Here is a 27425-nt window from a genome sequence, read left to right as displayed (position 1 = left end):
GAAAGAGCATCCTGTGTTTGTCGATTCCCTTCTCCCTCAGCTTCTGCCGCACTTCATAGAAGTCTCGCTGTTTGTATACTTCAGCCGATAAATCCGGGTGGAATCTGATGTTGTTGTTCTTGTAGATCAGCTGGCCTTTTGCTCGTGATGCTCTCCAAACGCGCTCCTTGTCTCGATAGTTTTGAAACTTCACAATGAATGTTCGCGGGGAGGAGGCAGGGATGCGCGCCGGTCCGGTAATGCGGTGAGCCCGCTCCAGTATCACCGGTGGCTGCACGCTCAGATTTTCGGTAAACCATTTTTCCATAAAGGCGCAAGAATCCATCCCCTCCTCCTTCTCGGGTATGCCCACGATTCTCATATTATTGCGGCGGCTTCTGTTTTCCAGGTAATCAGCCTTCGTTTCCAAAAACTTCACCTTTCCTTCCAGCGCACTGACTTTTGTTTGCAGACCGCTAATTGAATCCTCAGCCGAGGATACCCGTTCTTCAGCCTGTGTGATGCGCGCGTTGCATTCACGTATGTTCGCCTGAACATCCTTGATAGCCGTTAACACACTGCTTATTTCTGTATGAAAGTCATGTTTGAGGGATTTAATGGCTTGCATAATATCGGCGCTGGTTGGATCGTTCACCTGCGCGCTGTCCGTGTCCATCAACATGGCGTCCCCTTCACTGTGCTCTGGTTCAGACACACTGTCCTCGCTAGCTTGAAAGTCTAGAGAGTTGAGCGATTTCTTAGACTTGTTTCTTGACGCTTTTCTGGGCATGTTTAACTTAAAGTGACATTAGGTGGACTTTAAGTAGTTCTAGGATAGCAGTTGGGCGGTTTTGCAGCATTTATCTTAAGTTCAGCGACGGAGCGGGGAGAAGTGCTGCCGTTCAGCTCGACGCCATTACCGGAAGCCCCTCTTGCGATTTTTTTTTAACCGTGCACACGAGAGCAGAGTAGCTACGGAGCTGTCTACTCCTCACCGCTGACTGCACTTACTAGCCTCGTTCGACTTAGAGCCGTCTTGCTCAGATCTGCGCAACTATGACGCGCGTCTTGCTGAGCGCACAACAAAAATGCTGTGCGCTCAGCAAGACGAGTGTCATAATTGCGCAGGTCTTAGCAAGACGGCGACATCCCAAACAAGGCTACTTACACTGATAGAAGCCCCCGGCCACCTGCAGCAGACAGCACCGTGTGCCAGGTGATGTTTGTGAACACGAATTGTTTTATATGTCCACATTCAATAGGCCAGTGCATATCTATGAAGTAGCTAACTTGTAGTTATATGGCAACAAAAAAAGTGTGTAAAGTGAGTTTGTAAATATGTAAATAGGCCTAGTTAATTTGTAAACTACCGTGTCAGCATTTTCTATTAATTTTGCCTCTTTCAGAAAAGCATAGGCGATAAATGCAAATTAGTTGATAATGTAATCTAGCTCCTACTAGTTACCTTTGGGCCAACAACTAGGCTATTTTCCTTACAGGAGTCAGCAGAGATAGAGTAGGAAAAATCAGAGGGCTTGGATGTAGAAGTGGTTGTGGTGAAAATGGGGAAAAAAAAATCCTTTTCCTAAAGGAATGTCTGAAGAATTTCACATAGTGATGCAAAATCAAAAAAACAATTAAATGTATCATCTGTTGTCAGTGTGCTCCAAAACATGCTGGCAATACAATATCAATAGGCCTAATATAGTTAAAATTGGGAAACATTTTAATAGATGCGTTACAGGTCTATTTAATGTTTGCCCCTAAATGTTCTGCTTGCGCCCCTAAAAATTCTGAGTTAGGGGCGACAGTGCTCCTAGTAAAAAAAGTTAGTCTTGAGCCCTGCCAACATTTTTAAAAAAGCACATTTTAGCAACATTGGAAATGGTATATGGCAATCTTGCTTCACCGCTACTAATGTTTCCTCCAGTGCTTTATGGCAAAAAAAATATTTACTCGCAAGCGCTGTGTCTCTGCGGCTCTGCGCGCGCGTAACGAGCAGGAACATGCTAGTGTAGGCCTACAAGATTTATTTCCTAATTTTCAATGCTGCTTTATATTTATGTTTAAATTGGGGAAAAACTTATTCCAAAACAAACAATAACCTCTGTATTTAAAAATAAATTAAAACAGTAGAAGTTGCACTTTTATTTAATTGTATTTTCTACTGTCTGCATGTTTGCACAAAATGTGTCCCTGTACATAGCAAACAAAATTGCACAACTGTAAGGTCAGTGTCTGTTGTATTTTTGTATTCAAATAAACAGTTGTTTATTTCATTAGTGCGTATTGGCATCTTTGAGCAAAAAAACACTGTGCCAGTGTTGTGGCTGAATAGAGCAGTGTTTCTCAATCCTCGCCTGTGTTCTTGTCCTGGACATGTTAGACCTCTCCTGCTTCAACTGCTGATTCACAGCAATCTGTGCTAAACTAATATATTTAGAAATGGAGAATCGAAACGTGACCTAAAATTGAAAACCAAATCGAGGATTTGGTGAATGGTGACACCCCTAGTGATGAGCCAGCGTTTATGCACACTGAATGTCCACAAGTCCAAGCCTCATCCCATCATTAATATTTGGTCTTCCCTCATTGATTGATTGATTGATTTATATTTATTTCGTCCATGGATGTCTTCCAACAAAACTCATTTCAACATTCTCACATGTACAATCTATAAAACCATGACGAAAAGGAGGCAGGGTGAAGAATATCTTATATTTCCTGCCCCCTCAAAACAAAACAAACAAAAAGAAAAACACTCTACATGTCAACTCATGTCAGTGCATGACGATAATAAATGAAAAAAAATAGAAACCAAAACATCAATCTGAAACTGATTCCAAAACAAAGCAAACCATGGTCACAACCATCAATATAGAAATCATAAATTTTTCTTTCTATATTATATATAATAATATACAATATTTTTATTTCTATAAGTGCTCATACAAATTCACTGTTTTCTCTTTAAATCGTTTTTTAAACTGAAATATATTTGTACATTGCTGTAGTTCACGTTGCAGAGAATTCCATACTTTCGCTCCTACCACTGAAGTACACATTTGCTTTGCTGTTGTCCTTGCAACTTGATGCTTAAAGTGTCCTTTTCTTCTTCCTTCATTTTCTATAAGGATAAACAGATTTTGAAGATTTGCTGGCAGTACTTTATTTTTTGCTTTAAACATAATAAGTGTCTGTAATTCGACCAATTCTTTAAATTTTAAAAGTTTAGAGTGAAAAAATAAGATATTTGTGTGCTCTCTATAACCAGTTTTAAATATAATTCTTATTATTCTCTTTTGTAGCAGATAGAGTGACTTTGTGTTGCTTTGGTATGTGTTTCCCCACACCTCCACACAGTAGCTGATGTAGGGCAACACTAGCGCACAATACAGGGTTCTCAATGCCTTATAATCTAACACATATTTTACTTTATTTAATACAAAAGTATTCTTAGATATTTTTTTCTGTATGTGTGAGATATGTGGTTTCCACGTCAACCCTTCATCTAGGAGCACATCCAAAAACCTAATTTCCTTAACGCTTTCAATGATTGTTCCTGCTATAGATAGTACAGTACTTTCATCTTTTTTTCTATTACCGAAAAGCATGAACTTCGTTTTCTTTAAATTTAAAGATAATCTATTAATATCAAACCATTCCTTCAGTTTGACCATTTCTTGTTCCATACTTTTTACTAATTCATTTAAATCATTTCCAGAAAGGTAAAAGTTTGTATCATCTGCGAATAGAACAAAATTCAGTAACTTAGATACATCACAGATGTCGTTAATGTAAAGTATAAATAATATCGGTCCTAAAACTAAACCTTGCGGTATCCCACATAGAATTTGCATATTATTGGATTTGTTATCGTTATACTGAACATACTGTTGTCTTTTGTTCAAATAACTACAATGACAATAGAACTGTTCTATTTATTCATGCAACATTTGTATCAAAGTGCTCTACATCTTGTAATATAAGTTGTTTTAGTATTTATTTAATAATTAAAAGTATCTGCTTTTCTTCTTTTAGGCAACACATCAGATGATGATGAGTGTTACTCACAGGAGCCAGGTGAAGATGACATTGGACCAGTCCTACAGGTGAAGGCTTCCTCTTGGGATTTGACTTGTTTATTTTCATACATGCCATTGTGTTTTATGCTTCACTTGTAAGTCAAACTCCCTGCATGAACTTAGCAGCAGGTGAGGTGGGGCCAAGTCTGGAAGCTTGTGTTTACAAAACACAACCGACAAATCCTACCTATGCGAAATACATATCTTTAAATTCTGTCTTTCCAGAAAAAAATTAGGGATGCACCGAACATTCAGCAAAATGGCAAAATAATTCATTTTCGGTTTTTAAAAGAGCTGTGCGCTTGTAAACCAGGAAATGGCAGTAAAGAGAGACGTATGCTAGTCCACGTCTCTTTGTGAGCGCGCAGCAGGAGCAGTTTGCTGCGTGCATGAAAATATCAGAGTCCAGTGTGGGAGCATTTTTCAAACTGGATGAAACACGGCACAGACAGTGCAATGCTTTATGCAGCATAAAGTTAAAACGCTCGTCCAAGACGGATGTTTGATCACCATAGAAGCAGCGATTCACCCGGTGAAACTCTGTGACAGTTGGTAACGGTGTCATTCACAGTGACACCTCGCCGGTGAAGGCCGCAGCGCAAAAAAAACTTTAGTTTGACAGCTAAAATAATAACCGGAGATATCCTGTCAGTTAGCGCTGTTGGGGGAAAAGGCTCCTACGGTCTGATTGTATTTCTCGAGCCTGAATACACAGAGCCATGTCGGCAAACTGACAGCGCGACTAAATATGTCCAGCGAGCCGCCTCCCCCCCCCCGTTAGTTTCAGTCTACAGACGAAAAAGTTACAATCACCTCCTAAGCATGGACATCGTTTAAAGCCTCTCATTGTTATGATCAGGGCTGTGATGCAAATTCTGAAGTCTGAACATTACCGTGGGAGCTGTGGTGCAGTTTTTTTTAGAGCAACTCAACCTGCACTGCACTGCAAAAAATGGAAAAAGGCAATAAGTCGATCTTTTTGTAGATTCATCCTCATATAAGTCAAGGTAAAAATCAGTGAGTGGTTCACAGATTAATTCCTAGTAAAATATAAATTTTACTCTTAGATTAGAAGGTTTTACTGTTTATTTATTTATTTAGGGTTGCTTTTTAGTTGTAGGCTATCTTTGAGGAGAACATTTGGGAGTTCATGTATGCAATGTTGAAATAATTGACTAAATAATAAACAAAACTGCAAAAGCCTCTTCTGGTATTCGGTTTCGGCCAACTGTTTAATTTTATTCGGTTTCGGTTTCGGCCAAGAATTTTAATTTCGGTGCATCCCTAGAAAAAATGGATGTTGGAAAAAGTAAAAGCATTCCACTTAATCGGTATGATCTAACAATGATTCTGGCAAATCAAGTTGGAAAATAACATGGTTCCTGCGGGTCCTTAAAAAGTCTTAAATTAATTTTGTGAGAGCTAAATTTTATTTTCTATTGAACAAATTTTTTTCTGGCATTTTTAGGGTCTTAATTTAAATTTTTGGTGGTCTTTAAAAGGTCTTAAAATGTTTTAAATTTGACTTTAAAAATGGTGCAAGAACCCTGAATAAGTTATCCATTGGCCGGTTGTGATTTTCTGTCTGTCAGTGACACATGTAATGGTGATGAATGAGTTGTTTCTAACCGTGTGTGTGTGTGTGTGTGTGTGTGTGTGTGTGTGTGTGTGTGTGTGTGTGTGTGTGTGTGTGTGTGTGTGTGTGTGTGTGTGTGTGTGTGTGTGTGTGTGTGTGTGTGTGTGTGTGTGTGTGTGTGTGTGTGTGTGTGTGTGTGTGTGTGTGTGTGTGTGTGTGTGTGTGTGGCAGTTTGACTATGCTGCCCTAGCAGACAAGCTGTTTGACTTAGCCAGTCGGAGCAGCACACCCAGCCACAACAGACAGAGACTCTACAAAATCATCAAAGTGTGAGTAGAAGGTTTAACACTATCCTTTGTGTGACTATGGTGTGAGCTAGTGGGAACAGAAGAGGTCACATGAATTTGAGCATGTTAAGTTGGGATTTCTTCCAGTCTCACCTGTGTCTCTAGATTAGGGATGTAACAATATACCGCAAAACGGTCGTTCGCGATATGAAAAGTCCACGAATGTCAACCGTAAGTTTTTTCTTGTTATACCGCGTCACGGTATTGAGGCGAGCGTGCATGGTAAATGCGCTCCGTCATTGTGGAGAGTCTGGTAAGCAACGTTGTCATAAACGTAGCACTCAATCTAACACTGTATGGGTCACACCAACATTGGAAACCAAACAATAACACATTGACACAACATCTTATCACTGAAACATGACTTCTAACTTTAAACTGAACAGTCACGTCTCACGTGGGCCGTTGTTTACACTAGCGCGTGCAGCTTCACAACATTGAGTCACGTAGCAGCAAAGAAGAGAGAGAAAGAGAAAAGGGAGAGATAGAGAAAAAGATAGACTAGCTTACCAGACTGAAGAGAAAGTTGCTCGCGAGTCAATTATATCATTATGAATCCAGGCGAACGTGAGGAAATGAGATTATAAAAAAAAAAAAAAAAAAAAAAAAAAAATAGAATAGAATAGAATCCACCGCCACCGCGCGTTAAATCCCCGGTAAAGTCGGCGAACTTCCGTGAAAGGCAGATGAAGGAAATAAGTCCAAAGATCCTTGATATATTCATATATTCATCACAACTTCACGTGAACTCAGCAGACAGTAGCTAACAGCATGTTGCGCAATACTATGGAATCCCTACTATGTCAAACTTAGGTGACACTACTTTGGTCAAATGAAGGTGACGTTGCGAAAGTGTGAGGAAGGGAGGGGGGAGAGGAGTGCACTGCAAAAACATTGATTTTGAGACTGCAATTTAAGTTAATAACAAATAAAAATCATAAATAAATATTTTACAGAGTTCATTGTGCTTGTCATAATGTAGGCCTAATAAGGTAAAAGCATGGCTTGCAAAAATAGAGTTGATAAGCAAATAAAACATAAATAAATGGGGAAATTATCACACTATTTAAATTATTTTTATTTTATACATACTTTTACAGTTACAGACAAGTGACTAAATTAAGTTTAGATTTAAAATTCCTATTTCAGTTTGAAAAATATAGGTGTAATGCTTCTTTAAAAACAGCAGTAGAGAAGCAGTGTCTTTGTTTTGGTGATAAGTTGTTTAAATCTCTCAGAAATCTCTTCTTCATATTAAGATATAAAAAATTTGAATTATTCTTGTGTTTATGTTTTATTTAAATCAGCGGTACAACATTTCATTTGAGGGGGTAGAAATGAATTCCGCGCTTAATATCGTATCGTGATATCGTGATATCAATCGCAATATCGTATCGTATCGTATCGTACCCAAAATTTCATATCGTTACATCCCTACTCTAGATGTGATCCAGGTGTAATGTGTTGATGTGAGCTCAGTGTGACACGCTGCGACAGGAGTTATTCAAACAGTAGCCTCCATGTTTCCTTTCCTCCCTCTGATAGCAGACCCAGACAAAGCAGCATTATAGGGGACATATTATGAAAAGCTGACTCTCTCTGTGTTTGGATTGTTGGTGTCCCTACCAGCCCACAAAAGCCGAAATAAGACAACTTTGTATGTTGCTTTTGGGCTGGTCAGAAAATGTGTGAATCGAGCAGGCGGTTCAAATAAGCTGTAGTGTGACTTAACACCAGAGATGGACACTTAAATCCCTAAATGAGCATAATTGTTCCCCCTTAAATTTGGAGATAATGGCATGGTTGACTGTCCTGCTAGACCTATTGTTAAAACATAATGGCCGACTACATTTACAATTTGTCCACCGTGCACAATATTATCTATTATTATATTATAATATATATTATATTATATAATATATATTATATTATATATTATTAATATTACTGCATCGATAATATTAATATTACTGCATCGATAACCTGCCACCTTACCTGAAAAGCAATTTTCTTGAATTCACTCTAGTCTACTGTAGGTGAATGTAAATTGAAGATTGGCACGAGTGATCAATTACTCCAGTAGTCCTCGTTTCAAATGAATTCAAATGGTAAACAAGCACACAATTATAATTTTCTCATGTGCGTTTATTTTAAAACCTTGTAAAACACCGATTCAAGCGTCTGTGCACCGTCAACAACCCACATTCAATAATCTGTCCAGACAGCAAGGTTTTCTTTAATCACTAGCCCCTTTTACACAGCCAGTGAAAGCCGGGAATATGCCGGAATTTCGGCCCTCCGCCCTGCTGTTTAAATGCGACCGTTGCGGAACGAGGGAAGAAAGGTGCGAGAGATTGTTCCGGGAATTTTACTACCTCTGGGGGTAGTAATGGCGCTTTTCCACCGCACATGTAGCTCGACTCAACTCGACTCAGTTCAACTTGGTTTGGTAGCAGCACGGGTCGTTTTCCACCGCAAATAGTACCTCCTGGACGTGGGCGGGGTTGTCGTAAGGGGCTGAAAGCCTACTCCGGAGCAAAGTAGCAAAGCAGAAATTACGAGCAGTTGCACTATTAACTGAACCAACCGCCAAAAACACGGATGAATTTTTTTTAAGAAATACCCCCCTTGTATCTGTTTGCTAAAAGAAGTAGAAGAATATTGCTACGGGCCATTAAAAGGGATGGTTGTTGTCCCGATGTGTGACTCTGCCACACAGTCAGCTGTAGTGATGCGTCACGTACATCCCTATGCACGTAAACACGGGCATGATAAAGTTGACCGTTTAGTGCTTGTTTCAGGATACGTGTTTTCAAATGCAAGCCGTGTCTCAGCCTGAATATTTTATTGAGGTAATCGGTTCAGTCCGAGGCTTGTAATGTAATCGCTCGCTATCATGTCTGTCCCAGCTGGCTATATTCTATTTAGCCTAGCTGCTAGCTGCCCTACATGTCTCGTCTCGTATGTTAAAAGTAACTTCCCCAACAACCAACACTGGATGAGCTTAGTGAATATATGGAAAAAAAATCGGATCTGTGATGCAAATCAAATGAAAGAGAGCCAGAGTAGGCTGCACGCGGCGTAAATACACTCAAAAGTCCCGGAGAGTTGGGAGAATAAACAACAGAATGAAGCCGGTAGTCTCTGGCCAATCAGAAGCGTCGGCAGACGGCCGGCCACTGCTTGGCCAGACAATAGTCTCTGGCCAATCAGTGGCCGGCCGTCTGCCGACGTCACCTTTTAGCATCGGCTCAGCTCGCTTGGAACCTAAAGCGAGGCGATACCAAAAAAGCAGCCGCTACTAGGTACCATGAAATTGCGGTGGAAACGCCAAAAATGCGAGTTGAGTTGAGCTGATACCATGCGGTGGAAAAGCGCCATAAGATTCCCGACACAATCAGTTCCGCCTCTCTGTTTAAATGCTCCAGCTTGTTGTTGCGGAACAGGGGGGCGTTTCACGTTCCATAGCCTATGTTCTAAACATGCGACCATGTTAGCAGTTGAAGGACGTGTGTTTAACATTAATCACGGCGGCCTGATGTCCCGTAAAAATCACCAAATAAAAGGAACGGCGTATAATCTAGCTGATCATAAGGTCCGTTGCTCAATCCAAACCCCCGCGCTTCATTTTGCAGAGTGTATGAGTCTATTTCTGCCCAGTAGAAGTTGTACAATGGGAAAGCTAGGCTAGGCTAAGTAAGGGATAAAGTATAGCGAACGGGTCACTTGCTAGAAATAAAGACCGACAAGCTGACGCAGGAGTTGTTCTCTTGTTCAGCTTGAAGGTCTTTATTTCTAGCAAGTGACCCGTTCGCTATACTTTATCCCGCTTATTACATGGCTACTACAAAAAATAAAGCAATTCAAGCAACATGTTGTTTTAACAGCCAAAAACAGTCTGCTACACGGTCGGAACTCACTCAGTAGCAACGGTTACTATGTCAAGCTGCGGCCAACCTAGAAGAGTTTAACAAAAAACAACTTGTTTCCCCAGCAACCCTGAGACCTTATATAATATAATAACTGGAATAGTCATTGCAAACCCACTAGGTTCTTATGTAACTAAAACGTAGTTCAGTACGCCAGTAAATCGGAACGACCAAGGATACGACCTAGTAACGGGGGAATAGTCTGCTCGCCCAGCTAGACTGTCTGCATCAGCTGACTGAAGACTCCGGCTCAGCTGTTAGCCACAGAGCTACTGTTTTGCTAACACAACTCAAGACTCGCACACTCTACAAATAATAATTCTAATCGGCCAATATGTTTAACAAAAGCTCCATCTAGCTAACAAAGCATTATCCCCCAACATAAATAACACAATTCACGGAGAAAATTACTGCAGAACATTTACATTGCGGGCTGCAGCCTGAAGTTACTGTCTAACTGTCAATATGCGGCCAAACGTACTCACGCCGTCTTGACTGGATTCCTGTCGGACATTAACCATGACTCCTGTGTTCCCTGCTCTCCTGATACATGCAAAGTCATGTTGAAAAAGTATTCCATTGTTTTCTGAACGAGTAGTAGCCCTGTTTGTAGACGTCTATCCATCAAAACTATGACGTAGATCCTTAGCAACGGTCATTATACCCTTGACAGCGGTCTGTCTTGCTGGAAATAACAGACCTGTAGAATGCTGTGATTTACATAGGATTCTCAAAGTGCCATGTAATAAGCTAGGCGGCGACCGGATCGCCGCCGCTATTATTATCCTAAGTCTGAGCGTATATCCACACTTTATTTCTGCCTACAGTAACGTGACTTCACACACTGTGTGTATGTTTATATCTGATTGGCAGATCTCTGCCCTCACAAAGAGACTCGCTCACAACCAACCTGTCACACAAACACACACACACACACACACGCACAGAGGTGAAGAGGATTGATTTTGTCAGTTTGGTTAACAGTCCTAGTGATGTTGGACTCAGCGTGTAGCGAGATCAACTGGCACATCGTGGGGACAGTAAAATACGGCACTCTTACTGCAAGCTCCAGCACTTCTGCTCTCAATTCACCGGCCAGTGTTGTTGTTGTAAAGCAGCTGACCGGCGCGGCGCTAAATGTTTACATCACACCTGGCGCTGTTTACAAGCACCTCTTTCATTCCGGAACGCTGTGTAAAAGGAGCTACTGATGCGCCAGCAGGCCGGCGTTGCTTGGTTCTGTGTAAATACCACAGAAGCAAGCAAAGCCGGCATTTGAGTGATGTTGTTCCGTCAATATGCCGCAATCTCTGTGTAAAAGGGGCTTCCGTTGCTGTCATCGGCTCTGTTCTCCTGTGCTTACGTAGCACTAGTAGTCTTAAAATGCATCAACATAGGCTATATGACTCCTGCAGAAGTACTGAAAATAAAATCAATTCAGCACCAACTGTTTCAGAGTTCCCATATGGATGATGAGATTAACCAGTGGCTGCTTTTCCAGAAAAGTTCCAGCTCTGCTCTATAACTGCCAAACAGCATTCAGTAATCCCAGTCACATGTAAGGCTGCTCCTGTCTGGCCCTAACCCCTTCAATGATGAACCTTTGCTCCAACTAAAGCTCCTGAAGAAAATGATTGATCCTTGGTAGTTTACCCTCCTACATGAATGATCTCTGCTTGAATCCAAACTCATGTTGTCTCTTCTTCTTGGTTTTGTGTTTCACTGCAGACTGCGTGACCTCAATGAAGGTAAGCATGGATCATTCTGCTTAAACCTGCAGTGTGTAGAATTTTGGGATTTCTTTTCATAGCAGACTTGGTAGAAAATAATTATAATAGTACGTTTAATTTAGTGCATAATAGCTGAATTTTTATTTTTTACCATTTAGAAAGGGTCTCTTATATCTTCGTATTTCTCCATACCATGGACCAAGGCATGGGCGCCACCATTTTGGAAGAGTCATAGTTGGAATGTCATCAGTTTACAGAAGCATAAAATAGAAAAGCTGGCCACACTGTGTCCATCAGAACTACCAGTTGGAATGTTCTTGAAGAATTTATGTTCCTTCTCTGAACAGGAGCCATAGAGACCAACTATTGTGATGACTTCATATTACACACTGCACCTTTTAATTATCTATGAAAACACAATCATTTTTGTACACCTTTCATCTCTGTGTCTGTCTATCTCACTGTCTCACTCTGTGTGGCTCAATGTCTGTCTTACTGTGTGTGTGTCTCGCCGTCTGTCTCTCACTGCCTGCCTCACTGTCTGTTTCACTGTCTTACTGTGTGTGTCTGACTGTCTGTATTACTGTGTGCCTGTCTTACTGTGTGTGTGTCTCGCCGTCTGTCTCTCACTGCCTGCCTCACTGTCTGTTTCACTGTGTGTGTCTCACTGTCTGTATCACTGCCTGTCTCACTGTGTGTCTCAGGCGTCTTTCCTCAGGTTGAGTATCCAGAGGAAGTCTCAACAGATGAGGATGATGAAATGTTTGGCAGCAGGAAAAGGATGAAGAGAAGAAGAAATCGCATGGAGAACGTTGAGGAAGTGTTACCTGCAACTAAGAAAAGCAAAGGTACCTCATGTTGGCCCATTCACCACATCCCTAGGAAACCTTTTCAAATCTGCTGTGAAATTTATTGAGCCCTCAAAACTGACAAGCTGTTAAAGATGGGCCTATCACAATATAAAATGTAGTTGGAGTTATACAGTATCCCACAAAAGTGAGTACACCCCTCGCATTTCTTCAAATATTTCATTATATCTTTACATGGGACAACACTGAAGAAATGTCACTTTGATACAATGTAAAGTAGTCAGTGTACAGCTTGTATAACGGTGTACATTTACTGTCCCCTCAAAATAACTCAACACACAGCCAACACACAGCCATTAATGTCTAAAGTGCTGGCAACAAAAGTGAGTACACCCATAAGTGAAAATGTCCAAATTTGGCCCAAAGTGTCAATATTTTGCGCGGCCACCATTATTTTGTTATGTTATATAATTGCAGTAGCTCATAAGATTAGATTAATTGTGCCGCACTACACTCAATATTACATTTAATATGACGAGATACATTTCAGGTGCACTGGTGCGACCAGTGAAAATATCTAGGCGCACTCCACAGATTTTTGGGCGCACGTGCACTTAACAAAATTACATTTATAAGCTTTATTTAGTACAATAAGAATTATACAGCCTGCTCAACATAGTGGTACCTTTACTGTTTTGAGGAGAAATGAAAATGTAACAAGATGTTGTCTTCTGCAAGAAGTGTTTTCCATGAGACAAGAAAGTGACCTGTGTATCTGCTACTTCAGGTTCATCCACACTCCAGCAAGACAAGGAGGATGAAACAGCTGACTTGATGGAGAGTCCTGAAAAGAACAAGAGGAAGAAAAAGAAAAAGAAGAAGAAAACAGTTCAGGGTCTTGAGGACAACACAGAGAGCTCCCAACAGGACTGTGTGCTGGCTCAAGCTCAGAGTGCAGCTGAAGGGAGTGAAGGGGGTCTGGAGGCTTCACAAGCCAAAGCAATGACACAAAGCTGCATATCATCTGGGGAAGTCTCAGAGGCTCAGTCACCAACTCCACTCATCTCTGAACCTGTCACCAAGCCTGATCCATGCAGCACTGATGCTACAGTCTCAGCAAAGACTAGAAAGAATGGCAAGAAGGTTAAGCTAGCAACAGAATCAAAGGTAGAACAAGATGCAGAAATCACATTAAGTAGTACAGCTGATTCCACTGGCCCTGCCAAGAAGGGCCTGAAGCCAGAGGAGAGTTTCCAGAAGCTCCAGGGTCAGTCACATGTCAACGGTTTGAGAACAGAAGCAGATCTCCCAACAACACTATGTGAGGATTCAGTGGAAGATGATCCAACCACCTTACTGGAGAAAGCAAGAGAATGTGCTGGTGAGGAAGCATCAGAAGATGCCCCAGCACCGAAACTGAAGAAGAAGAAAATTAAAGGCAAGCAGGAGGATCCAACCATAGATGCTGGAACCATTCTCAAGAAGAAGAAGAAAAATCCCAAAGCATGTCCAGAGAAGATGCAGTGTGAGAGCGGCGTGGAAACACCAGCCAAGAAGAAGAAGAAGAAGCTGGCAGTGGACAGGATGGATGGCAGTGGAGATGTAGAGCTTCAACTGAATGGAAGTTCCTCTGGGAAAGCAGCAGTTCACAGGAGAAAGATCATCCCGGTGGAGTTTGAATATGAGGCAGAAGAAGTGACAACATTAGGCAGTGTGAGTACTTCATTAGGGAAAATTATTGTGACATCTGATAACAATGAGGTTCTAATGTGATTTTGAATTTTTAGGATGTTGGAGAGCCGTCCACAACTCTGACCACTAAGAAGTCCAAGAAGGCTAAGACTCTGTCATCATTCATCACCTTCCAGAGCAACGCTGCAGTCCCAACACCTCTCTTTTGCAAAACTAAGGGAAGCCTTAGCACCCCACGGTCCACCAAGAAGGTAAGAGACACAGATTACAACAGTAGTTCAGGTGTTTCTCCATATCTGTGCAAATTAGTTCCCACCTCCTTTTTTCTTAAGTATCAAAGTGGTTCAGTGTTGCACAGCACCCCTTTTATTTGCGCTTCCACTCTCAAATGTTGGAAAGGGTCCCAAAATAAGGGGGAGAGACGCACCTGTTTTTAGGACCCTTTCGTTAGGGCACCTAAGGTAGGTCACCAGAATCCTTTCCGTGTGCGTTGCTGCCCGCCAGTTAGTAACCTGAAAGAAATGCCAGCAAGGCTACAGATTGAGCATCTCTCCTTCAAGCATTCAGGTCCCCCGGCACTTCGTAATAGTTCACTAAAGATTAAGAAACAAATATATGGGTATAACCCTATTGTCTAAAACCCTTTGAAAGTATGCCGTTAGCTTCCGTGCTAACATTCAGTACAGGCACTGTATTAATAAATATATTTTAAACTTTCTTAAAAATCTTATAAATCTTTTGACTGCAAAAATAGGTTACCTGAAATAAACAACCTATTTTAACTTTTCATGTTTCTAACCCCTCAACCTCTTTTTAACTATTCTCTCCAATGTTCTGCGGTCTGCTGACTGTCACAGCCTTAGAAAAGAGAAGGCTCTGCAGACAGCCAATCAGAGGTCTTTGAGTCAGAACAACCAGCCAATCAAAGCCTTAGCGGCAGAGGAATCAGCCAATCACAGACTAGTATAATGACGTTTACTGATATTGCTAATGCTAGCGCAGCGAGATTCAAACTTAAACTAACTATTGTCTCTGAGGTGGAGAAAACAGAGTAATCAGCCAAAGCATGGAGTTAACTAACACACAAGCAGAACCATGTTAAAGACACAACCCTCATATGTTGGAGAGGGACGATATACTAAACGCTGTGCACCGCGAGAGGCTCGCTGAAGCCCTGTACAGCAGCCCTATGACAGCAGCAAAGCACAGCTACGTCATGAGCGCTTGTTTGCGGGATAACAGTTCAACAACCAATGAAAACGTACACAATTCATTGTAACATATTCAACTTTAATAACATAACATAAACAAACATGGCGGATAGCAAGAAAAAGTGCCGGCAGTACAATGCCAATTACATTAGTTATGGATTTATCCCGTCACCGATGAACACCACTTTACCAATGTGTCTGCTCTGCGATCAGGTGTTCTCTAATAATTGTGTGTGTGTTTGTGTTTTTTTTTTTTTGGGGGGGGGGGGTATCTCGGTAAGGTTAGGGGGGCGTTTGCTCAAAAAAGGTTGAGAACCACTGGGCTACTACTTCAGGCTATGGACCCGTCGCTTCCAGAGAGGGGCGGGGGAAGCTCATTGATTGTATATTTACGAGGGGAGCTGCAGCTCTGTTTAAAAAAAATAGGCCATCGTGAGATTATCTGAACATCAGGGTATAGAGGCATACTACAATAAATGATCTGAACGGTTTTTTAAGCAAACAACTAAAATGTATTAGGGACCTCTAAGACCATATAATATTGACAGAAATAACGATGAGGTAATGTGTTTATGTTGTTGTAAATAAAGACTATTTCAGATGAATAATGGTCATCAGATGATGCTGGTGAGGCAAAGTAAACTTTGTTTTAGTAGGCTACCGCTCATTCATTTAGGAGTAAACACTGCAGTCTAGGTTCGCTCTGTGGAATTGTGTATACGTTGCTTGGCAACGCCCTCCCGCCCGCCTATCACTCTCCCTTTTAGCTTTTCTTCATTGCATTTTCTTTTTTTTCTTTGATGGTTCAGCCCCGTTATCAGTCATTATGACGACAAATAACTGTCTCAAACAAGGCTCCCGCTCCCCTTCTAGGATGACCAGATCGCATTTCCATTACTTTTCACACGTCCCGCAAATTGAGACGTTGTCCCGCATTGTCATTGAAAGTGAGCGCCCCTTTTTAAATGCGTGTTTTATAATCTGGCATTTATCCGATAGCTGTGAGGAGACAGCAGTCTCCGTTTGTCTGTGTGTGTGTGTATCGGGCTGCTGGGCTGTTATCTATAGCCTAGTGTTCTATAGTGCTGCCTGCAGTGCTTCAGCGTTTACCTTCCTGTTACTTCAAAATAAAAGCCAACTCACGTTTGTCAAGTGAAATGCTAATGTGAAGCAAGTGAAATGCTTTTAATGTGAAGCCGCAGCCTTAATGCTCTATTTGTTTAACAGTAGCTAACTTAACTGCTGCACGCTGATCTGAAGATAGTGTTTTTTTAATATAGAAAGCCGTGTCTCTGGCATTACCGGTGGTGACACGAGTTTATTTTGCAAAAAAAAATGCACTTTGTCCCGCATTGTCCCGCACAAACGTAGTCTTTGTCCCACATCTGGTGAATTGGGATCTGGTCTCCCTATCCCCTTCCCTCACCTGGAGTGATAGGCTTCTCAAATCGCGTTCCTGCGCCATACTGAAATCTGCGACCAATACGGATATGTGACCATAGAGCATGCACGAGCGAACCGAAAATCGGACTGGGTGTACGACCAGATCAAATGCAGTAATAAAAACTATATAAAAACGTCTTTCTTTGCACTGATGGTCTCGTTTGCTGTTAAAGGTAATTTATGATTATGAGAGGAAACATGAGGCTGTTTTAAAAGATATTTAAATGTTACTCGTTGCCGCTTTAAGTGCACAATAGATCAAGGGATGCTGTCTCATATATTCATACAATGTCAAAGGTTCCAAACCTTTTGGGGTCATCTATTTGATTTTCTTTCCAAAGAGTTTTCCCCTGACCCCTTAACTGCACTTTTTGTGGTGGACAAGTAATGGCGCTTTTCCACTACGTGGTATCAGCTCAACTCAACTCGCATTGTCCATATATTCGCTAAGCTCACCCAGTTGTGTTGGATGTTGGGGATGTTACTTTCAACATACTGAACACGACACAAGAGGAGACATGTAGGGCAGCTAACCTTGTAGCCAGCAGGGACAGAAATTATAGCGACCGATTACATTACTTGTAAGCCTCGGACTGCACGGAATTACTTCAATAAATTATTCAGGCTGAGGCACGGCTTGCATTTGAAAACACGTATCCTAAAACAAGCACTAAACAGTACATTTTATGATGCCCGTGCAGTGTTTCCCTCAGGAAATGTCTTATGCCTCGTTTCCACCGAGTAGAGCGGGTCGGAGCGGAGCGGCACAGCTCACTTTTAAGAATCTCTGTGTTGTTTCCACCGCCGACCCTACCCTTACTGGTAGGGCGGGGTTTAGGCTGGACTGCGATGGTCAAGCCAGCGGTCTCTTGTTTTTGCTTGGTCAAACCAGCCGCTTCTTTATTTATTCCCCCCGTGTTGTGAGCACAGAGATGGTTCGGTGCAACTGATAGAGACAGTGAGCGAACAGCGCTGGCTGCGGCAGCTACGTGAAATCGTAGCAGTGGGACACAGTGTAGCCAACTGATTCATTTAATGACGAGGAAAAACACCACACAATAAACAGTGCCGCGCTCACATTTTCGCCAAAACTCTCTTCACTCTAGTCGAGGTGACTACAAACGGCGGAAATGATTCAAACCAGCCGCTTCTTTATTTATTCCCCCCGTGTTGTTGTGAGCGTGTATTTACTACTATCTATGGCGTAAACACACAGAGACGGCTCGGCGCAACTCATAGAGACAGTGAGCGAACAGTGCTGGCTGCGGCAGCTACGTGACTATGGGACACAGTGTAACCAACTGATTAATTTATTGACGAGGAAAAACACCACACAATAAACAGTGATGTGCTCACATTTTCGCCAAAACACAAGACTATCTTCACTCTTGCCGAGATGACTACACATGGCGGAAATGATTCTTTCTTCCAATCAAATGACGGCAGTGTGTAGCTCCGCCTTTTAGGCACCCTTTCAGGCGGCTAGTACCCCTACGGAGGAGTACTGAGATTTGGAGCGGCTCAGAGCGGTTAGGTGCACTTAAACCATACCCTACCCAACTTTTGGCAAATGAAAAGCCAAACTACCCGATCCGACCCGCTCTACTCGGTGGAAACGAGGCATTAGTCAAGGTGGTCAGTGCCCAGGGTTACAGGAGGCGCGGTGAAAATGTTGGGGGTATTTTGCTCAAAGATGCCAATAGGCACTAAAGAAATAGAAAAATTCTGTTTGCTATGTGCAGGTATACATTTTGTGCAAACATGTAGACAGTACAAAATACAATTAAAGAAAAATTCTACTGTTTTGGTCCAATAATATGCAGACACAAAATATAAATAATGGACCATACACTTAACATGTGTATATGCACATCAAAGTGAAAATTCAACTTTTTTGGATGGAGGGCTGTTGTGCGATTATTGTGGACAATAGGCCTACTGTGATGTGATAGCCTATAATTCATTAATGGATTATTAGACTACTTGCTTGACTCTTTTTAAATACAGAGGTTATTGGTAGTTTTGGAACATGTATTTCCCAATTTAAAACATAAAAATAAAGCAGTATTGAAAATTCAGAAAATAAATCTTCTAGGCCTACACTAGCATGCTGTTTTACAAATAACTCAATAGTTGAAATAATACATACAATGTCTGTTTTCCCCTTAAAATGACAATGCATTTCAAAGACAGTGACAGTGTGGCACTTCTGTAAACTTACTGAAACTTGTCTGGGCCATCACACTCATGCATTCATCAGACTTTTCTCTGTGCTGTCTGAGCTGATAACTTGTGTTGCCACGGTCAGTGATGTGGAGTCTTAGGCTAGCTTTGCACAGCACTTCTTTCTGTTAGGCTAAATATCCCCATAGAATAGCGCTGCGTTTATTTTCGCCACCAGTTCAATAACGGCTTGCTTCTGCTCGTTGACTCTCCCGTGTTCATGCCGTTGTCACGCTCAGCACGGTCACGTGCGCAGAGCCGCCGACACAAAGCAGCCGATAGTCTGAGCAGAGAGAAACGCTTGGAGACACTCGCAAATGGCGGCCTTTCGCACAGTTATGACCGTACACAAGCACACATCGCGCTTGCTAGTACATTAATTGTACAGCACAAATAATAATTAATTTAATTTTTATTTTATATGTCGGGCAGTAGCGGCCGCCTTAGCCATAAAGCACTGAGGGAAACACTTTCTGTTTTCATTTCACTGCGTAAATCTGAAAACACGGAAATCGCTGCTATTGATTGGAGAGCTGCAAGGCATCAACTTCCTGTTATCTGCTTAAAAATAAGTCAACTCGCATTTGACTAGTAACAGGCTTTTAATGTGAAGGCGCACAGGAAATATTCTATTCGCATATGCAGTAACTTAACTGCATATAGAAAGCTGTGTAGGCTACTGGTGGTGACAAGAGTGTAGCAGACGTTAGGAAAGCCGCCCGGCGAGCACACATCTTTCAACAGCCAAAGTGGCGTAATAACTTACTCGCCTAAGAGTTTTTATATAGGCTACTATCTATGATATTTACCCGCGTTTGGCGATTGTTAATGTAGAGCCCTCTAAGCAGTGTTGCGCATCGCTCCTCCTCGTCTAAATGAGACAGTAGCCCATCTCGTCAACCTAGACTTCGCACGTAATGCATGTTAATAGCAAATGCGATTAAAACTGTGGCACTGTACAGCTCTGTATGTTTACTTGTTTGAACCCCACCGGTTAAAACACCAATGCAAACGGAAAATTATGTATTTACATACAAAGCGGGTAAATGAAATCTGATTGCAAGTAGACAAAGAAATCACATTTGAAAAGACAAGTGTGAACACACGGACTGAGAGCTGGCCACTTGTGATCACATTGACCAAAATCCTATCATAATCCCAGGTGGAAACAGGGCCTGAGTGGCAGAGTCACACATTGGGACACCAATCCTCCCTTTTTGGCCTGTCGCAATATTCTTCTATTTCTTTTAGCAAACAGACACAAGGGTGGTTTTCCTTAAAGAGGACCTATGATGCTTTTTGACTTTTATGACCTATAAACGTTATGATGATTCATAGTCATGCTTAACCATACTAAATTATCAAATAATGACTTACATGCATTTCGACGTATTCCCTGCTGACCGTCTGGGGTGTCTGTGCAGAGCACTAAACACTATTCTAGCCAGTCGAGAAGTCCCGTGTTCAAAGTGGTCTACCCTTTGTAACTCCGTGACGTCGCATGAAACTTTGTGACGTCACCACGCGGATGTTTCCATGTATGGTAATACTGTCACTTCCCTGTTCGCGTCTGCCTCGCGCCCTTATAGGTCCATGCTCGCGCTTCCCGCCACTGAAAGTGTTCCGGAAGGAAGGTAACCAATCACAACGGAGTGGGGTTTGCAGGAGGGGGGGAGGGGAGCGGAGATGGCCGAAGCACAGGCGGAGGGAGCGGAGATGGCCGAAGCGCACACACACTCAAGTGTTGACAGGACGTGCTGCATCGCCAAAATAAGAGAAAGAGCTTCCCGAAAATCTACATAGTTTTTTGTGATGTGATTCGTGTCAGGTTGCTCTATAGCAGTGTAAAACAAGAAATTAAAACCAGAAAAGTAGTATAATAGGTCCTCTTTAAACATTTTCCATCCATATTTTTGGTGGTTGGTTCAGTTAATAGTACAACAACTGCTCGTAATTTCTGCTTTGCTACTTGGCTCCGGAGTCGGCTTTCTGCCCCTTTTGTATGACAACCCCGCCCACGTTCAGGGGGTACTATCTATTTGCAGTGGAAAACGACCCATGCTGCTACCAAAACCAAGTTGAGCTAAGTCGAGTAGAGCTACATGTGCAGTGGAAAAGCGCCATAAGGTGGACTAATGAACAGGCATGAAGGCCAGGCCATCTCTCTATCCACAATGATAGCCAGAAAATTACTCTTACAATCTTTGAAATCTGAGACAGCCATTTGACAAGTGGCTGAAGGAACTAGGGAATGTACTACATCTAGAGAAAATAAGATTCACTTTGTCAAACAGAAGGACTATTTAAAAAAACCTGCCAACCTGTCATTAATTTGATTGAAAAGTTAAGATAAACAGTTACTGGTAATACGCGATACCCTGTAACTTCTTTATTGTTTTGGATTTGTAAGTGTCACAAGTAGGGCCCGACCGATATTGATTTTGGAGTGCCGATGCCGATTATTTTCAGAGAAAAATTACGATTACGATTAAATCGGCCAATTAAAAATAAATAAAAATCCCCAAAATATATATTGAAGAAAAAAATGTTTTTGAACCCTTAAATATATAGGGGAGAACGGGGTAATCTGAGCCACTTTTTACATTTGCTCCCCTCTAAGCAAGCTAAAATGATTTATCACTCAAATTTACACATTTCCCATTAATTCAGGACGTTTCCTAGAAATGGGCATTAGCAGAATTTTTTCAAGACAAAGGGCAGTGAAAATATGATTGTTTTAAAAAAGTTGTCATGTGGCTCACTTTACCCCAGCTGTGGGGTAAACTGAGACAGACCAGAAAAATCAGGGGGGTAAAGTGAACCAGCTGGGGGTAAACTGGTCCACTTACTTTTTTCACTCTGAAACCACCATAACAACACATATTGTAACAGTTAGAATCCTGAAAGCTAGCCACACATTCCAGAACTAATGTCGGAAGCAAATTTTCTAAACACTTGAAAGTAACTCTGAACAAAATCAAATACAACATATTATAATTCAAAATGTTTTAATAAGATTCAAATGAAAGATAGAACCAGTTAGATTAGAACACAGTCTGGGGGTCAGAACACAGGACCCTTAGAGCCAGCTTGTGTCTGGGGGTCAAAGCATAGGAAAATCAGAACCAGCGAGAACAGCCTGGGACAGAACACAGGAGAAGACCCAACTGGATTATAACATCAGCCTGTCATAATCTACAACTAGGCCTACTCTACATTCCTGAAGGTTACAGGGAAAGATGAAAAGGTGCTCTTTCCGTGTGGTTGCCCCAGGTCGTCTTCCTGGTGTATTTCCTTGGCATGATGGCTTTTCTACAATGTGTATGCCATTAAAATAAAACACATTTTATGTAATATTACTAGGGCTGTCAAGCGATTAAAAAAAATTATCTAATTAATTACAGGCTCTGTGATTAATTAATCTAAATTAATCGCATACTTATATGACACTTTTATACCTGTTTATAAACAGCTGTTTAGCCTACTATCGTTTCTCTCTCTCGCACACGCTCGCTCTCCGTCTCTTGTAACTTCTGTCTCCTCCCCTCAGCCAGCTTTATACATGAACTAGCGCCAAATTTTCTCAAAAAAACAAGCAGACTAAATGACGACTTTCCATCACAGCGCTGCACTGCCACCATTTCGTAGCCTACTCATAGGCAAAAATATTGACACACACACACACGGGGCTGGTGTCCATTTGCGAGACAGCTAGCAAACAAAATTGGAGGAAGATTGAGAAATAGGCCTACTGTTTTGAACCTAGCCTACATTGTTGCACCCACTAAATCAATAATGCACGGACACTGCGGATAAGTGTCCGTGCGACAGGAATCGTAGTTCCTTGCTGATTGAGCCCAGGTGTGGCTGATTGAGCCTAGGTGTGAGGAGGTCACGCGCAGTCCCTCCTTTGCAGAGGCAGTTAGAACACTACTGCTCCTCGGCAACTTTTTTGACCGACTTATGTGCGTTCTATGTACTTTTCCTGTGGACAATAAGTGCATTGTTAAATCTCGGATGAGTTCAGCCGAACTGCGGGATTGATCCCCAGCGGGGCTTGTTTTGAGCCTGGGACTGGGAGTGGAAGCCGGCTAACTATCCTAGCTCCGCTAAGCTAGGAGCTAGTAGGTGAAAGTTGCCCTGGACTGCCTTCTCAGAGCGGGAACACTCTTTTACTAAGATCCCGAACCCTCTGGTCACATCCGTACAGCAAGACTCTATCCCAGGCGTGGCCCGTCTTAAAGAGCAACGTGCAGCTGACGCAGCTAGCCTTTTCGGCTACGAACGCCAGCGGCTATGACCCCCAAGGTGGACTACGGTGAACTGAAGAAAATCATCGATGCTCTGAGAGATGAAGTGGCTGCTAAGCAGGAGGGGCAGATCGAGATTCACAGACTGCTCGAGAAGTTGACCGTCATCGACACAGAGAACAAGAAAAGACATGAGAAAATCAGAGAGCTGGACGACAGGATGACGGATCTGGAGCAGTATTCACGGATCAATGATGTTATCATCTCTGGGCTTCGTCTCTGGGCTTCGCATCCGACCCCGGTCATTCGCACGAGCAGTGGCCACTGACAACGGGTCCCTGACAGAGCCAGATGAGGAAGATGTGGCTTCTGTGGAGCAACAGGTGGTAGCCTTTCTACAGGCTAATAACATCCACCTCGACTGCAACCACATAGAGGCTTGTCACCCGCTGCCCATGAGAAAGCGCAAAATGGAGCGCAGCAAGGATAACAGATATCAGCGACCCGACTCCCCGAGAGTTATCCTGAGATTCACTAACAGAAAGCACAAAATCGCACTGCTGAAGGAGTGAAAGAAGCTGAAGGGGACGGATGTTTACATGAACGAGCACCTTGTCAAACGCAATGCTGACATAGCCAAAGTAGCACGCGATCTGAGAAAAAACAAGAAGATTCAACAAACCTGGACGAGGAACTGCAAAGTGTTCATCAAACTCAACGGCGATACTCCAGAGGAGGCCAAAGTGATGGTCATCAGGAGCATCGAGGAGTTGGGCAAGTACTGACATGGCATCTGTCTCACATCACGCTAAAGTGTCCATATTACCACACACTGACACTCTACATTCCAACACACGCACTGTCAATTCACATCAATCCCAGGATGACATTACCTGTTTATCTGACTTGATTAGTGATTACGAGCATGTACAGCTGAAAACTTCTGAATACACAGATTACCAAACACAGGATATTGATCATGATATAGACCCGGACAATAACTTTTTCTTCAACCTCAATGAGAACTGTCATTATTACACTAGTAAGCAGTTCAATGCAAAAATTGACTGTACTGGAAAACTGTCAATAATTCACTTTAACAGCAGGCATTTGAGCAAAAATTTCCATGCAATCAAGGAATATTTACGTCAATTTTCACAACCATTTAACATAATTGCAATATCAGAAACCTGGATCAACCCTGAAAAGGGGGTGGACTTTGATCTAGATGGCTATGAACTGAACTGCAGAAGCAGAGAGAACGAGACTAGAGGAGGTGTGGCTCTGTATGTGGATATAAATCTTAATTGCAAGGTGGTTGATGAAATGACAACTGCAATCGGAAATGTATTAGAATGTCTAACTGTTGAAATCTGCATGGAAAATAAGAAGAATGTGATTGTTAGTTGTATTTATAGAGCACCGGGTTCTGATATTGACATATTCAAGGAATGGATGGAAAAAATGTACACATTGTCAAAGCAAAAGGTCATATTTATCTGTGGGGATTTTAATATAGATCTTCTTAATCCCAATAATCACAAACCAACTGATGACTTTATCAATACAATGTACAGTCTGTGTCTCTATCCAAAAATCACCAGACCAAGCAGGATCACATCTCACTGTGCCACATTGATAGACAACATATTTACAAACGTTATAGACAATAATACAATAAGTGGATTAATGATCAATGACATCAGTGACCATCTGCCAGTATTTCTTGTGTACAATAACAACTACAAGAGGGGAAAAAGGGAAAAACGGGAGAGTACATTCAAGTACAGAAGAGTACGGACAGAAGAGGCAATAAACACTTTAAAAAATGAATTATTAAATCAAAATTGGGAACCATTATATAAAGAAGAAAATATTGATAAAGGTTATGAAATATTCTTGGGGATATTTAAATTGTTGTATGATAAATATTGCCCAATAAAAGAAATTAAAATGAAATTAAAATATTCAGATAGCCCATGGATAACTAAGGGATTACAAAATGCCTGCAAAAAGAAAAATACACTATATAAATAATTTATAAAGCTTAGAACCAAAGATGCTGAACATAAATATAAAAATATAAAAATAAACTAACTAACATTATGAGAATTAGTAAGAAAGAATATTATAGAAAATTAATAGATAATAATAAAAACAATATTAAAGGTCTATGGAAGATACTGAATAATGTTATTGGAAATGGTCTAGACAAGTTAATTATCCGCATGAGTTTATTGAAAATGATTTGACTATTGATAATATGGATGATGCAGTAAATGGCTTCAACCAATATTTTGTAAATGTTGGACCAATACTGGCTGAAAAAATACCTGTTCCTGTGAGATCTGATGACAGGATTAATGATTTCATAGACATTAATCCAAAATCAATGTTTCTAACAGCAGTGGAAGAGAGTGAAATTATAGATTGTCAATAAATGCAAAAATAAAACTTCTACTGACTATAGTGACATTGATATGAGAATAGTCAAAGAGGTAATTCACGGAATTTCGAAGCCATTAAAGCACATCTGTAATTTATCATTTAAAACTGGTAAATTCCCAAGAAAAAAGAAAATTGCAAAAGTCATACCGCTGTACAAAACTGGAGACAAACACCACTTCACAAACTACAGGCCTATTTCACTGCTTCCTCAATTCTCAAAAATCTTAGAAAAAGTATTTGGTGCTAGACTTAATAAATTCATCAATAAACACAATTTACTAACTGACAGCCAATACGGATTCAGACCCAACCGATCCACTTCATTAGCAGTCATTGAGCTAATTGAAAAGATTACAAATTCCCTGGACCAAAAGAAATATGCAGCTGGTGTTTTTATTGATCTCAAAAAAGCATTTGATACCATAAATCATGATATATTAATTAATAAATTAGAACGGTATGGTATCAGGGGGGTTGTATTAAACTGGCTGAGGAGCTATCTACAGAACAGGCAACAGTTTGTGAAGATGGGTGAATACGTGTCAGCTTGTTTGGACATTGCTTGTGGGGTCCCCCAGGGGTCAGTGTTGGGGCCAATTCTTTTTATTCTCTACATAAATGACATATGGAAAACATCAAATATTTTACAATTTGTGTTATTTGCAGATGACACAAATATTTTTTGTACGGGAGAGGACTTGCAGCAGCTTCTGGAGTCAATTACATCTGAAATGAGCAAATTAAAAAGGTGGTTTGACAATAATAAATTATCATTGAATTTAAGCAAAACAAAAATCATGTTGTTTGGAAATTATAATTTAAATAGTGATGTAAATGTCAAGATAGATGGTGTTAATATTGAAAGAATGTATGTAAATAAATTCCTGGGTGTGACAATAGACCACAAGCTATGCTGGAAACCTCACATAAAACATGTTAAATCTAAACTGTCACGAAGCATCTCAGTCCTGGGTAAAGCAAAGCATATATTGGATCACAAATCATTGCATATTCTTTACTGCTCAATGATCTTACCTTATTTAAATTACTGTGTGGAGGTCTGGGGGACCACTTACAAAAGCTCACTGCAACCACTAGTCACACTTCAAAAACGAGCCATAAGAATAATCAATAAAGCTGGATATTATGATCACACCAACCTCCTCTTTTTACATTCCTGTATCATAAAGTTCAATGACCTGGTTGAATATCAAGTTGCACAAATCATGTTCAAAGCTAGAAATAAACTGCTACCAGGTAACATACAAAAACTTTTCTTTGACCGAGAGGGGGGTTACAATTTGAGGCAACAGTTAAACTTTAAGACACTGGCGGTACGCACGACTTTAAAATGTCATTGCATCTCAATTGGGGGTGTGAAACTGTGGAATGGGATGAGCACGGAGCTAAAGCAATGTCCAAACATGATTCAGTTTAAAAAAAGGTTCAAAGCAATGATTTTCATAAGGTACAGGGATGATGGTGTGAAGTAAGAAGGTAATTATAATTATATGGATATATATACTGATTGTATAGATATGTATGTAGATATGGATATATTGATTGTTTATAAATATAAATATAGATGTATACATTGTATAAATATATAAAATATAAAAAATGTATAGTATATTAAGTTGTATGTAAATGGCAAATATAGTATCGCCAATAGTACAGAGAATATATGGATAAGAGAAGCGAAT

At 41.1% G+C, this 27425-nt stretch overlaps 1 protein-coding gene across 2 annotated transcripts in view; it reads left to right on the top strand.

Annotated features, from left to right (window-relative positions):
* rrp1 (ribosomal RNA processing 1) overlaps positions 1–27425 on the top strand; it is a 106263-nt gene that overhangs the window by 37335 nt on the left and 41503 nt on the right. For both annotated transcript variants that reach the window (XM_080037806.1, XM_080037807.1), the window contains exons 9-14: positions 4021–4091; positions 5872–5969; positions 11645–11664; positions 12351–12494; positions 13243–14168; positions 14243–14398. In XM_080037806.1, coding sequence (XP_079893932.1) covers positions 4021–4091; positions 5872–5969; positions 11645–11664; positions 12351–12494; positions 13243–14168; positions 14243–14398 — 1415 coding nt within the window. The remainder of the gene's footprint in view (positions 1–4020; positions 4092–5871; positions 5970–11644; positions 11665–12350; positions 12495–13242; positions 14169–14242; positions 14399–27425) is intronic.

The sequence above is a fragment of the Ammodytes marinus genome (assembly GCF_949987685.1).
Source record: "Ammodytes marinus genome assembly, chromosome: 12".
NCBI classification, from domain to species: domain Eukaryota; kingdom Metazoa; phylum Chordata; class Actinopteri; order Uranoscopiformes; family Ammodytidae; genus Ammodytes; species Ammodytes marinus.
The sequence above is the reverse complement of the archived record's forward strand: the minus strand, read 5'-3'. Positions and strand labels throughout refer to the sequence as shown.